Source organism: Anas acuta, chromosome 7 (genome assembly GCF_963932015.1).
Source record: "Anas acuta chromosome 7, bAnaAcu1.1, whole genome shotgun sequence".
Lineage (NCBI taxonomy): Eukaryota > Metazoa > Chordata > Aves > Anseriformes > Anatidae > Anas > Anas acuta.
In genome coordinates, this window is record NC_088985.1 from 12,183,245 (window position 1) to 12,198,053 (window position 14,809).

At 42.0% G+C, this 14,809-nt stretch overlaps 1 protein-coding gene and 1 pseudogene across 3 annotated transcripts in view; one reads left to right on the plus strand and one right to left on the minus strand.

Annotated features, from left to right (window-relative positions):
* TSPAN14 (tetraspanin 14) overlaps positions 1-14,809 on the minus strand; it is a 43,045-nt gene that overhangs the window by 8,771 nt on the left and 19,465 nt on the right. For all 3 annotated transcript variants that reach the window (XM_068687880.1, XM_068687879.1, XM_068687882.1), the window contains exons 3-5: positions 11,878-11,928; positions 3,087-3,233; positions 2,306-2,476 (exon numbers count right to left, since the gene is read on the minus strand). In XM_068687880.1, the coding sequence (XP_068543981.1) occupies positions 2,306-2,476; positions 3,087-3,233; positions 11,878-11,928 (369 nt within the window). The remainder of the gene's footprint in view (positions 1-2,305; positions 2,477-3,086; positions 3,234-11,877; positions 11,929-14,809) is intronic.
* LOC137859152 (inositol 1,4,5-trisphosphate receptor-interacting protein-like 1) lies at positions 7,253-8,139 on the plus strand (annotated as a pseudogene).

Here is a 14,809-nt window from a genome sequence, read left to right on the forward strand (position 1 = left end):
GTGATTTGACCCTTAAATCTTCATAAATCAACAAATTTTCTCCTTCTTGTTTACTCTGAAAGTGATCAAAATATTCATGAATACTTGCTTTCCTTTAAATGAGAAGATTTTCATACCCAAATTAACCGACACGTTGTTAGTTCAAAGGTCAGTCAGCTCTAGAATTGTTTCATACAAGTTTCTTAACCTAAAGAGTGTATTGTAATTACCATAATTACAGGTTAGGGAATCCAAATATTTCAAAGAATTTTTAATTCCTGAAACTGATGAAAGTTAGTTTCTCATTAAGTTACGCTTTGCAGTTTACCAGCCTGGTTACTTAAGGGTGTAAATCTTTTGCCATAATGTATACTTAATATGTTATATCAAACATTTTCCCGGTACCTCATGAAATTCCCTCCTTTCTTAGGACATCACTAGTATCTCTAACATCTCTTCTCTGCCCACTGCTCATCATCACATAACCTGTATTGACCTTTCTGTGAGACTGCCAAAACTTGAGTGAGTCAGTACATGGATTCAGAAGTTACCAAGTGGTGACAGACACAGATGTGAACGGAGCAGAACTGTGTGCACCTACTTTTCAAAGGAAATATGACAAAAAGGAGTTGAACAGAATAGTCAGAATTGAAAAAACGATGCTAGGTCACATGTGTTTATAGTGAAGATGAAGATAAAGAACGGGTTAATTTTTATCTTTCTAGTCCCTCCTCCCTCACTCATCTCCACCACTAAAAGGCCATGTAACCACTACACATGCTGATCTACCTTAGTAAGACAGAGGCTATGAGGACACTTACAGGCCTGAAAGTAAGGTAATTAGCCAGAGTAAGGAGCAGCCTACAGAAAGCTCTCTGGGTTCCAACATACCCATGAAACTCCCTAGAAAATTGATTTCACTGGGGCACTTAAATATACTGGTGCACTTTATCATTCAGCCCTTGCAGAGCTACACTTACTGATCAGTGCTGCATACCTTTTCCTCAGTACTTTCAGGTACAAATCAATGACAGGCTGATTCAGAGATTCTGATCTTTGTTTTTTCAGGTTTCTTTGATCATTAACAAGGCTAGTATACTCCCTTTAAAAAGTTCAGCCTTTTAGTTTAATTGAAAAGCACTTAACTGAAGTTCAAATGTAAATCAGCTTAGCACATTTCCCTGGGAGACTGCAATGAAACTAACTAGAAAAACAGAAAGAGTAACAACAGTGTAGACAAAATTGAGACAGTTACTGGTGTTTAAAGTGGCCAGGATCATCTCTGGTGCCCTTGGCCTTAAAGCAAACAGCACTGAAAGCCATCCAGGCAGCTTAGTAAGAGGGTAATTTCATGTACAATATTAATGCACACGAGTGAATTAACAGGATAAATAAAGCTGCTGGCAATATACAACTGTTCAAACTGACGTCTAGTCTAAAAACAGGATTTGCTATCAAACCAAGCTGTGAGCACATATTTAAACATGATCTTCTATAAAAAAAAGAAAAAGGACAAAAACAACCTTTTTAAAAGGGAAAAAATATATATATATAATAATCAACCTTTTTACCTTTTTATAAAGTACTCATATACGTATTTTGTTTCTGTCCACATATATAGATACAAATAAATAAATAAATAAATATAATCAGAAGAATTGCCCTCACTGGTTGTTTCTTGAGGAAGACAGCAAAAAGAATCTAACTGACTGAAAGCCACCAGGCCCTTACCAGCACAGGCCTTGTTATCTCCTGGTATACATCGTCTTTTAGTAACTGTGTGTTTTAGGACCACAAGGGCATAAAACTGTTTCAATCTTCCTTGACTGCATGTACTAGCTTCTCCCAGTTCAGAAAAATCCTCTTTTGCTTCAAGCTGAGGTGCTTCTCAGAAAACAAAAGACCCTCTTACTATATCCCTGAACAAGACTGCAGTGCCTCCTAAAACAAGAGCGCAGACAATCTAGTCCATAGTTCCACTGCACAACTTTTCCAGGATGAGCAGTTTTTGTTGCTCAGTTTTTACCTCACCTGGTGCAACACTGATCAGAACAGGGGAACAAAAGTCAAGGTCAAAAGGCAGGTGGATGCTTGGTAAGTTCCCACACATGCACTTAGAAGGGCACTGCATCTCAGCAGTCCTGCCTCTCTGATGCTTTCAATACAGAAACAGCAAAACTGCACTTCTGTCACATGGCACTACTGTCTACAGGGTTTTATAGATCTGTAGAAACTACTTGCAATGCTGTAGAACACAAAGAGGAAGACTGCCATATCTACATATTCTCTTAGAACACACAGGAAAAGTGACAGGATATGAACTTACTATTTTCTGTAGCGAATCAATGAGGTTCTGGAGGTCAATATCATCTCGGTAGGACTTAATGTTATTCTCAAAGAACTCCTTGACTCTGTCCCTCACCCAGTCCTGGAACAAGACAGCCAGAACTGCTACTGCCAGCTCCAACAGAAATATAAACACAATTGTTCCACAAAACTGTGAAAGAAAAAAGTCACAAATTAGAGAATAACTCTTTTGAATACATCCCCATTCCAACTCCTCTGCTTCTTGGACAGTTCCCATTGTTATGTATTTTTTTTCCAGCTTAACTGTTTCTAAATCTAAAGCAAGAAAACCTCAATACAAAAACAAATGCTTAAGAGATTTCACAGTAGTCACTCAAGTTCCCAAGTTTTGTCCACTAAATATTTAGAAGAGATTAAACTTTTAAGGGATTTTGTTCTCCCCAAGCCACAATATGATCTCGTTTCAGTAACTCCCAGCTATGTTCCAGCACGTCATATTTTGTGATGCTATATATCCAATGTTAGATTCTGAAATACATACTATAAAAACATCGCTGCAATAGCTGTATGAGAAAAGCAAGGAACATATTCCAGAAGCAGGGAGGAAATAATTAGGTTTAAACCTACACTGCTTTTAATACCATTCATTCATCACAGATGCTTGTCAGGGCAGTAAGTTCACCACATGTTGTCACAAACCAAATGCTCTAAATTAATTTTCATTCGTCCCCCAGGTTCTTCACCCATCATTTCCTACTTTCACATACGTAATAATTCCCTCATATAATGGTGATACTTACAAACTTCAGAAGGCAGATGTTTTCTCTCAGTGCTCCTACACAACCAGCAAATCCCAAAGTAAACATCACTATTCCCACCACTAAGACAAGCACCACTGGGTCCAGACCATGAAGACCGGTCACTTTTGTTAGATCAGACAACACACCCTGAAAGAGAAAAACACGATAACAGAAAGATGACCACTACGTACACTTTTCATTTAACAATCCTTCTGAATTGCCATGATTTTTACATGATTCCAAATGAACTGGTTGTAAATCCTTGAGCTTCCGAACAGTGACCCACTCAGACAAGTTTGGTCACAGAAGCATTATTGATACCAGTTTTCTTCACACCAGCAAAGGAAGTATTAACGCAAAGTGAAAGCTATTAATTCTTTTAATAAGTACAGTCTAAACTTTTCAGATTACTTTCTCCTAGGTCTATCTGCCAAACAAGCTTCCACAAGATGGTGCCAAAAGCTCAGTACTATCACTGAGTATTCACCTAGTTTCAAGGCAAAAGGACCAATGATTTATATTAATTTGAAATGCCTCAATCAGGAGAAGACCAAAGTCATTAAAAAAAATCTTTCCGATCCTGATGTTTAGGTGGCAGAAATGAAGAGAGAACACTAACCACAAAGAAGGATATGGATGATGTGAGGAAGAGAAACAGGATTTTGATTTAGTTTTCACATGAAACAGATTTCTTCTTCTCACCATTTTAGTTAATACTGAGAAGTCTTTCAAGTGCTTCTTCAAAGCCTTTCCCCAAAAAAAACAGAAATATAGTTTAAGCATTCCCTTCTCAACACAAATAAAATCCTCACAACAACAGAAGTTGCCCTTTTCCAACAGGACACTTGCAATATACCTAATTTAACAGCGATGTTTTATTTTTTCTTAACTATCTGGAAATGCCTCTTATCTGTATAGCAATCTTACCTATTAAACCTGTCTACCCAGATATTGGGACAGAATTTCTGAGTCTATGTAAATGTAATGCTAATACAATGAAGCAGTCACCTTCCCAAAATTAATTTATGTACCAGCTACTGTTACAATCCCATCAAATACATATAACACAAGACTCTCAGGTTACGTGCAAGAATAGCGTGCAAATCCCCAAAAAACAGAAGGGACAAACAGCTGAAACTGATGAAGTTAACAAGAATAATCCATATCAACATCCAAGCAGCCCTGATGTGGTCTTAGTGCTCCTCTCAGACCCAGCAACAGACTGATCATTTCAAGGAGGAAATACCTTCCCTTGAAAACGGAAAAATTATGAAAACCGACATAACAAAAGATGCCATTACATGTTTACTGTTTGTTTTTTAAAGTATATTCTCAAGGTAATTGCATTTGATACAAGATAAAAGTATCAAATAAGCTCCTTAAGGTTTACAACTTATACAAGCAGTCCAATTCTGTCAAGAGAATGTACATTCTTATTTTGCTACTCAGGTATTTGTGCTAGAGTTAAGCGCAAAGAATATTCAACCTAAGAAAAGAATATTCAACCAAAGAATATTCAACCCAAGAAAATACCTTGGAAAAATTCATATCACTTTACAATTACATGTTTACCTAACAAAAATACTGTATTGGAAACAAAACCTTAAGATAAAACGTTCACATGGAGAAAAACTTCAGTTGATGAAAAGACACTGGTTAGAAGTACTCTAGTGACATGCAGGAGTTTGTCTTCTTTCATAGTGTGGTTTACAACAGATCTTATTAGAGCTGTTAATTTAGTGATAGCAAGACAATAGGGCCCTGGTGATTGTGTTTTGCTTTGCTTTTTGTTCGTTATTAAATCAAAACTGACTGAAGGAACAAAAAAAAGTAATTAAACAGTGGAATTCAGGAATGCCTTGCCACAGGCTGGTGACTGAGTTGAAATATCCTATTAAGAATTGGTCATGGTTTATAGATTTCCCAATACTCAAAAAGTCCTGGGAAGCAAAGGCATTTCTAGTCAGCGTCATCAGTGGCGTTGTCATCCTTACAAAGGGAGACCTCAAAGCTCGCTATCACACTTAGTCTAGTGGGTAAATCAGAGTGCCACCTAATCAAACTCTGGCCTCAAAAACCCTCATCTCAGACGCTGCAAACAGGGAAGATACCAAGACGAATTCAGTGCACAAGCTATGAAACAAGCTGTGAAACTAGTCACATGAACACGAATAGGATGCTGAAAATTTCACAGCCATTTCCAGCTATCTCCTTCCCACACCCAAACTCAAGCTTTTCTCAGACAATCTCACTTGTTCAAGCAACATCTTTTGTAGGAAAACTTCCTCTGATCAAAGGATGTTATGAAGAAAAGGAGGCAGGAACTGGGCTCTATTATTCACCCTCAGACATTGGTTCACAAGTCCTCATATTCACATTTGATGTTTACAACAGTCTCTTTTCAAAAGAGTGGGGAGGGCATAGGGGGGCTAACAAAAGATGTTAAGTAAAAAATCCCAAAGGAAGGAAGTCAACAAGAAAATTAATTCAAGGATTTTTAGTTCAAGGATTTTCCAAAAATAATTTTTTTCAAAAATTCAAAGACACTATCTTATCTCACTCATGTCTCCAGGGACGTTTCTGCCTGTGCCATCTGACTTTCCCCTCTCTCCCCACCAACAATCAGGATTTCAAGATATCACTGATATTAAGACAGGCCAAAGAACTGAACTTGTGGAATTATTTACTTTCAAGGAAAAAGTAAATTATTTCAATAAGCAGTAATTCAGACTCCCCTTCTTCCCTGACCACAAGGCCGTCATTCCTACCTTGATTTACTTGAAATAAAACATCAGAAGTAGAGCTGAATAGCCTTTTTCCAAAGAAATTCCAGGGCTGAGTTTTGTATATTAAACAATGGAAGTGACATCTGCTACTAGTGCAACAAGCAAGAGGTTGCAAAAACTGGTATTTATAAAGCCCTTTGCAGCACAGGCCACCCTTCCCAATAACATCTAGATTTCTTACAGGTTCTTTCCTCATGCAGTGCTGATTCTAAATGTGCGCAACTCAAAAGGGATAGGAAAATGAGGCGTACAGAAATAAAGCCCACTTACTGAGGTCAGTATCAAGAAAATCAAGAAATAAAAGTCTTTAAATCTTCTTCTCAGTCATTTTTAACAGTGACTTAGGAGTCCAATTGTACGTGCTTTATTTTCCATTTCTTTTCATGTTTGTAAGCACTATACCTCCACCTCAATTGAAATACATCAGTAACAGAGGGCAAATACTAATTGCCTTGAAAAAACTTACAGTTACAGTCTTGAGGTACATTAGTACAGAAGTTACGAAAACATCCAACAAGGACAGTTGATTTTTCTTACACTTACATTAGTTGGACTTACATAGTTGGCTGAATATGAGCCAGCAGTGTGCTCAGGTGGCCAAGAAGGCCAACGGCATCCTGGCTTGTATCAGAAACACTGTGACCAGCAGGGCTAGGGAGGTGATCGTCCCCCTGTACTCAGCTCTGGTGAGGCCGTACCTCGAGTACTGTGTTCAGTTTTGGGCCCCTCGCTACAAGAAGGACATGGAGGTGCTTGAGCGAGTCCAGAGAAGGGCGACGAAGCTGGTGAGGGGCCTGGAGAACAAGTCCTACGAGGAGCGGCTGAGGGAGCTGGGCTTGTTCAGCCTGGAGAAGAGGAGGCTCAGGGGCGACCTTATTGCTCTGTATAAGTACATTAAAGGAGGCTGTAGCGAGGTGGGGGTTGGTCTGTTCTCCCATGTGCCTGGTGAGAGGACAAGGGGGAATGGGCTAAAGTTGCACCAGGGGTGTTTTAGGAAGAACTTCTTTACTGAGCGGGTTGTGAGGCATTGGAATGGGCTGCTAAGCCTGCAGTGAGGGCCCAGCCGCTCAGGGCAGGGCTTGTGGCTGTCACCACCAGCTCTGGCCGCAGTCCCTGCTGCCTCCCAGCTCCCTCACCCCCTCTCCTACCCAACCCCAGGGGTCTGCGGCTCCTGCCACAGCTCCCTTGGCCACCAGCCAGCTCCTACCCAGCCCCACTGACCCCCTTCCCTCTCAACTCTTTCAGACCATGGTTTCAGCAATCTTACTCGCTTTGACATTCCTGGGCTTAATTCAGAGCCCACAGAAAGTCAGCGACAAACCGGATGAAGCTACAAATGCATGCATGCAGCAACATGAAGAGTAGCTGCAGGCTCGCATGATGCAGCTGTGGCTGGAAATCAAGAAGAGAGACCAGGAGCACGGCTGGGTGTGTGTGGGAACCCTGCTCCTGTCTGTGCTGCAGCACTGGCAGTTCTGGGTCCTGACGGGAGAGCTCGTCCTGTTCTTGGTGCTCCGTCGCATGCTCATGAAATTGTGCTGTGAGCTGCGCAGCAGAACCAAGAAAGGCATCTCCGGAAGGAAGGACGACGACAACTCTGAGGAAGACCCTGATGACATTCTGGATGCCCACAGATTTGTCAACGAGTACCTGCAGTGGCCAGTGAGGGACCTGGAAGGAACGGGCAAGGTCGTGGAGGAACTGGTGGACAACCTTCTCGCCGCCTGCCAGGGCCTCCCCAGGAACAAGTTCATGCCACGGCTGCAGCCACCCATTGGGGTGGGCAGCGCCTCCGGTCCCACTGAGCGTGACACCATCTACCGCCTGCTCGTGCCCCTGAACCCACCGCCCGGGCACGCTTTCCACCTGGAGCTGGGCACCGAAGGGGAGAGGAGAGGCTGGCCAGGAACTCCTGCCTCTGCGTGGAGCTGCAGTGCATGTGCACATAGGAGCGGATGCTAGGTGACGTGCTGTGTTTCCTCCACTGTCTTGAGCATGAGCTGAAGAATCAGGACCCAAACCTCCTGAACACCCTCTGCTGCAGCTCCTACTTGGATGCGTGGAAGACGGCACATCCGTGGTTCCAGGAGCTGGTGGCAGAAGCCTGGGAGGCCATGCCTCAGTCAGCCCAGATGCAGCTAATGATGCTGCCCTCCACCCGCTTCTGAGAGTTCATGCTGACTAATGCCTCCAACGAAACCCTCTCAATCAAGCTGATGCTTGGGGCAAAAGAGGATAACTCAGACACCTACCTGACCTTCGAGTAGTCAGAGGCTGGCATTCGCAGCAGCACGAGGTGGCCCCAGAGCTGCGCTGTGCCAGAGATGCTCTTCTTCAGGAAACACCTTGGCATGCTCGGCACACCTTCCACCTCAGACATCTGCAGCTCTGTGTCTGTACCCTGGTAGGCACCAACTTTGCCACCCATGCCTCAACGACAGCTGTCACCCACCTCCTGACCTGACCACCATCCTCGTGGCAAGCACGCGCAGCAGGGATTTCACCAGCAATGATTTCGGTGGCTGCAAAGCTGAAGGAGTGACACCCTGCTTGCCACATGCCCCAGAGCTTAGCATGCTGCCCATGGAGAAGACACTGCTCAGTTGGGAATTGCTCCTCCATGTCCTCTCCGCAGCAAAACCACTCCTGGGGGAGGCACACCTCATGCAGCTGAAGACACCGCAGCAGGGAAGCTTGAAGCAGAGACTCCTCTTTCCACCTGGACAGTGACCATCTGGGCTCCTGGGGAGCATCCACTCACTCCAGGAGCTCTGGTCTCTGCAAAAATTGTAATATATATTGTTTGAACAAACGCTTTGTCTGTCAGTGTCTGTTTCACACCGGGTCAGGAAATGCAAGCGTGAGGTGCTGACAGCTGGGCTGCCAAAGCCCCGGGGAGCATTTAGCCAAGGAGCTGATTCTGTGGGCTTCAACTGCGCTCCTTCTGAAGCTACAGCTCTGCTGCCTGTCCTGGCTCCTCCAGCAGGGCAAGGAGAATAGCTCAGCACCCTCCTCAGCGCCATGTGTTGCCAGTGTGCTGTATGGAGTCTGAAGGGGGGACTTGTGCAACGTGAGGCAAACCATGCCCTGGGAGCCAAACGGCTCCCATCACAGTCCAAACACTTCTTAAACTCCTGTCCCAGTGTGTGACCATCCTCTCGGTGAAGAACCTCTTCTTGATGTGGTTTAGCAGAGGACTTGTTAGTGTTAGGTCAGAGGTTGGACTCAATGATCTTGAGGTCTCTTCCAACCTAGACAATTCTGTGATTCTGTGACACTGATTGTCATCATAACACACTGTCACTTACTTACAGCACAAGCTACGAGCATACCTTTAAACAGTTTACATGTGTACAGATGCACAGAGATCAGCTAAAAAGACTAAAGAATAAGTAACCTATAACAATAGAATAAGTTGTGTTAGGCTCCCCTGTAGCAGGCGGGTCTTTTCCAAAAGCAGACATGGTATTTCAGTTGCAGTCCCCAGAGTAACAAGTGCTGTTGGAAGTCTCCTCCCTCAGCCACTGGCTGCACCAGTGCTAATACAGCCCAGCACACATGTGGTCTCCTTTGATATGAAGGCAGGCTGCTGACTGATACTCAACTGGATGAGCAGCCCAAGGTTTCTTCCTCACAGAACTGGCTTCCAGGCAGTGAGCCCCCACCCAGCCTGTACTAATGCATGAGATAAATCCCATGTCTGGGGTGGAGTAAAAAAAAAAAAAAAATTAAAAGTGCAAAAATAAGCTTTCACAAAGTTCCCCTCAACTCATTTTTCCAGGCCCACAAAGTCCCTCTAAGCAACAGCTTTGCTTTCCAGCAGACTGCTCCCTCTCCCTTTGTTATCAGTCATGAATTTGCTGGAACGAAGTTAGGCTGACCCATCTCCAGTTTCCCAGATATTGCTTTGTGTCCTTCTTGAAATGGTTTTATTGAAAAAAACTTTTTCAGACATGATGGCTGTGTAATTTTGATTTTATTACTGGTTTATTGCAGTGACACTCATTTCCTCTTTTTGCAATACTTCTTGGACACTGTATGAACATTGATCCAGTTTTTATTGTATAGACTTAATTTTGTGCAGCAACTTTTACATGACTGTTTGGAATAGCAAAGCACATGTAAAGATCATAAGAATAGGCCAATTAGATCAAAAACTTGATTTACTGTATTAGACTCATGAGCAAACAGAATGCAAATCAGGGTGGGTGACTTATTTTTTTTAAGTAACTTTCAACACTTGACACAAAACACCATGCTTCTTTTGATATATTATCAGCTCAGAGACATACACGGGACTTACGTCCAGAAAAAAAAAATCTGAATTGTAGTCATACTGGAAAAGATGACAAAAAAATGAACAAAGCAGTTAAAGGGATCCAACGTACTTCATGCTGCACTAGGAGACAGGATGTTTAAAGTTCTCCCACCACCTTTAGTTTATCTTTGGGTTTACCACTGCAGCACAGCTTCTGGAATGTTTTTCTTTTACTTCCTATCTATTGTTCACTGAGACTTATCTGCAAACACACAGATCCACACAGGCACATACAAAGACTATGGCTTTGTGGCACTAATATGAAAGCGTCCACACAGAACAACTGGCATGAAAAATAACCTACTGATTGCATGAGCCATACAGAAGTTTAAAACCACAGGAAAAGCTTCCAAGCACTTATTTACAAAACAGAACAGACAACAAAAACATTTCAGGCAAAATTTAAGAAAAATCAGAGTCAACAATTTTACTGAAAGTAAAAGCATTACTAATGTTAACATACCATAGAGGACATGTGGCAAATGGAGCTAGTCATTTCTAACCCCAGATATCATATGCGTTTCTCCGCAGAACAGTTTGTACAGAAGCAATTTTATGAAAATGAGAATACAAACTGAAGACAAGTTCGACACCTTCCATAAAACACCTTCCATAAGGATTGGAAACAAAATCCCTTTATAAGGGAATAGGAGGTAAATGTATTTGTGCATGGAGTTAGCCTGCTTACTATGTATCAGTGATATAGTTGTGAGGATCGTGCATACACACTGGGAGCGATGAGGAGAATAAATGCCTCAGCATTAAAATTATCATAAAACTCAAGCTTCCAAGAAGCAGGGAAATCCCAGAACCTCACTGTATGTGGACAGTTTCTCTATACAAGTGCTCTATGGAAATGTTACACTACATTGGTAATGAGAGTGTATCTACTCAGCAGCACAACTCAGTGAGGGCAGCTGCCCTCTTCTGTTAATTAAAACGCAGATTAAGCCTTCCAGTCATTGTCACTTTTTCCCCTACTGCCTGCAGTCACAAAGCCATGCTTTTACATTTGTAACAATGGGGCGATCCATTCACTTCCACGCCTACACTGCCTCTTCTCTTGTGAGATGAGAGTTCAGCAGGTACATGCCTGCAGACTTCCTCTGACCGAGGAAGTTGTTAAGCTGAAAGAAACCTTACTAAAATAAGCATTACTTGGCTGGATCACGTTTCCCAATTTTGTTCCTCTGCATGGTCATACAATCACTTCTGCAACTCCACAGGGTATAAAGATAACAGATGGACTTAAGATGGAAATACTTCAGAACTATGGTCCCAGAGATGCATTTTAATTTTTATATACATTAAACTTTTATGTTCCTTTCAAACACTATTCATTCCTAATAAAAGGAGGTGAGGAGATGAGCGTATTTTAGAAAACATGTCCATAGAGAGAACCAGTCCAACACTATTCATGAAGATTATTCATAGAAGTCTAAAATCTTTAGTTCTCTTAAACCCTACTCTTAAAGCCTACAAAGAGGCCTAAAGATTGAAGGACACAGCTTAATACCCAATCATGGGCAAAAATGAAACTCCAACTAACTTCAGTTTAGATCATCTGAACATAGTCCTGAGCTCTGATGCTATATTTAATCCTCGCTGCTTCATGAGGAGAGAAATTGGTTTACTGGGGCAGGAGAGAGCAGCCACTAAAGAATGCAACAGACATTTCTACCCTTACCTTTTCACTCCATGCCCAAAGTCCAACTGCGAGGAACGCCACACCAGCTAGCTAAAGCAAAAAAAAAAAAAAAAGGAACATTAGATCTAATCAGTGAGAAAACACATTCTCAAACACTTAGCCAGTAGCACTATTGCTCAAGTAGAATAAACATTGTCTGCAATCCCGGATAATAGTAATGGGACATTCTTCCATGAGTTACTCCTAGAAAGAAAATCTAGAATGCTTTAATTCTATAAAAATCCTGCATTTACAAACTACTTTTTGACAGTATTTTACTTTGATTATTCATGATTATTTGAGAGGGATACATTAGATTCCAAAATATTTAATGCACTTCGAGGTCATTCTGTATTTAGTCACGTTATAGTACCACTCCTAGACAGCAGGCATACTTAACTTTTCACAACTTCGGTGTCAATACTCAGATTAGACTCTTCCCTAATTACATACAATTTCTCATCTTTTGCCTTGTTTGAGCCCTTTTGACCATTGCTTCAGTTTAATTCAATTCACTTACTCGCAATAAGCAACAGATCTAATGCATAATATACAAACTCCACACCAATTCACATGCTTGCATAATAAATACTTCTGAATTATATTAATCCAAACTAAATGAGATCCTTGTCCTAATTTGTATTCCATTTCTTCATTCTCAGGCAGTTCGTTTTTAGTATCCAATTTCAGTAATCAAGCTAAAATGACCTCTACACACTCAGGGCCATCATCACCCTCCACCCAATCAATTACTTAAAATGGCATTCTGGCTTGAAACACCCATGTACCGAGTCCACTGTAACCATATGAACAACTGAGGTTGCTCCTACACACCAGCCAAGCCTACAGGAGCATGACAAGTAAATCCCTTTAACACACCCTAAAAAGGGGATCCTTTCTGCTAGGAAAGGCAGTGCCTCCCATGAACTGAATGTGCATTATAAGCAATTTCCTGTAGTACAAGCAAGAAATGGGACCCTCCTCCCCTCACACGACAAAATATGTGTAGGTTTGAAGTGCTGCTGGGTTCACTGTCCACTGCCTCTAAACTGCATTCAGGGTAAATGAAGCTTCTCTGAGTGTACTCCATCAGGAAGTGGGGAAAAAGAAAGCCAGAAAGGCTACAAGTGTCATCATCCATGCCATTCTGTAAAAATTACTTAAATGATGTGAGACAGCTCTGTCTGTGCACGCAGCAAGCCATACGGTGGCGCTTAAGCACACAGATGAACAAACCAAACCCACAACTGATACACAGGAAGAGTTACTACTAGGCAAAGCAGTGCTAAGTGAGTTAAATTTCCAGATGTTGCTTAGTAAGTGTCCTCTTCAGACTTGCTGTCTTTCATTATAATTACCCTCCTAAATAAACTGGAATGGATTCTTATCAAGTACATTTGCACTAGCATGCTTCATTCTCATCTCAACAAGCACTGCCCTCATTTCTTTTTATAGAGCATTCAGTTTCACAAAACACTATATTTGCAGAATTACTGCTGTGAACACCCATGCAAACTAGCTGCAAGTAAAACTGAGTTTATCAGCAGAAATATAGGCTTGGTCTCATAGAATTAACACTGATAAATCTAAAACTCAGTCCAACTAAGACATAAGTGATTCAGAACTCTCATGGGAAACAGCCAAAGTACAAAGAGTTCCTTCAGCAAACTTAGCAAAGAGCAGTCAAGTATAACATTTTGCTGGGGGAACAAAGACACCAGCTTCTATATTTATAGGTGAGATTACTTACTTGCAGATAGGTTGTCTTTGTAAAACAGTGGTTATTTACCCAAGTGAGATTTCTTTGCTTTAAGTGCCACGTGCAAGGTACTTAAAGTATCTCACTGAAAACTGATCTAAAGACCACGGCAATAAAAAAAAAAAAAAGCACAATCGGGTATACTCAGAATGGAACTCTACAGAAAATTAGCTCAAGGAAGATATCCTCTCTGCTATTCTTGCACAAGGAGGCATTCAAGTGACTGCTGTGGGGCAGACAAGGGAACAGATCCAGCTTGAACTGAAAGAAGAGTTTTAACCTTCATTGGCTCACTGATCTGGCCACAGGAATGGGAGATCAGGCAGCTGAGAAGCAGCAATGCTAACTGAAAGTGCTCCTGAGGGAGAGTGAGCAAGCCAGCTAGTTCAAAAGAGAAGCATGTAAGTTTGCCTTTCACTAGGATCTGAATAACTTTTAAGCAAGAAAAACGACTGGACTACCCAACTCACTTCTGTGTCATTGAGTCACTTATGAGATATGATGCATAAAAGGTTGGATGGAAACATACACAAAGCAACTCAACTGTACCCCTTTGAACAGGAAACTAAACTAGCAGCCAGTGCTTGATCATTTCCTGCTTTAGAACTGAAAAAATCCAGAGCATGAACACACCACACTGAGCTTTAATCTCTACTCACAAGAGGTAGGATACTGATGCCAGATCCCAAGCACCAGACAGACAACCACTTAGCTTAAACACTACCTGTTCCCAAGCACCCTTTGAATTCCTTCAACTATGCTATGAGGATCACCTACAAACAGAGAACTTAGCACCTGGTTTGTTTCTCCGATTGAGGTTGTAGCTGAACACAGCTCCCGCAGTAGGGCCCTTGCACACAAACCATGTCAGCCTGTTTCAAGGCCCAGTTAGAAGTTATGGGAACGTATTCCCATTGAATTCAGTTTCAGCACACACAAAATGTTACTCTTAAGAAAAACACTCTCTCCAGCCCCTGGCAAATAGTATTTGACATCATAGCTCCACCCACACCGGACTAATCTGCAGCCTACAGCCCTTCCTTCCTTCCTATCCTTGTCTCTTTCCAGACTTTTCCTCTTGGGGTCAGGAAACAACCTGATGGTGGATTCTTGCCTCTTCCTGGCACAACCCTGCTGTTTTAGGTATTCATGAAATACAACATAAGCTGCAAA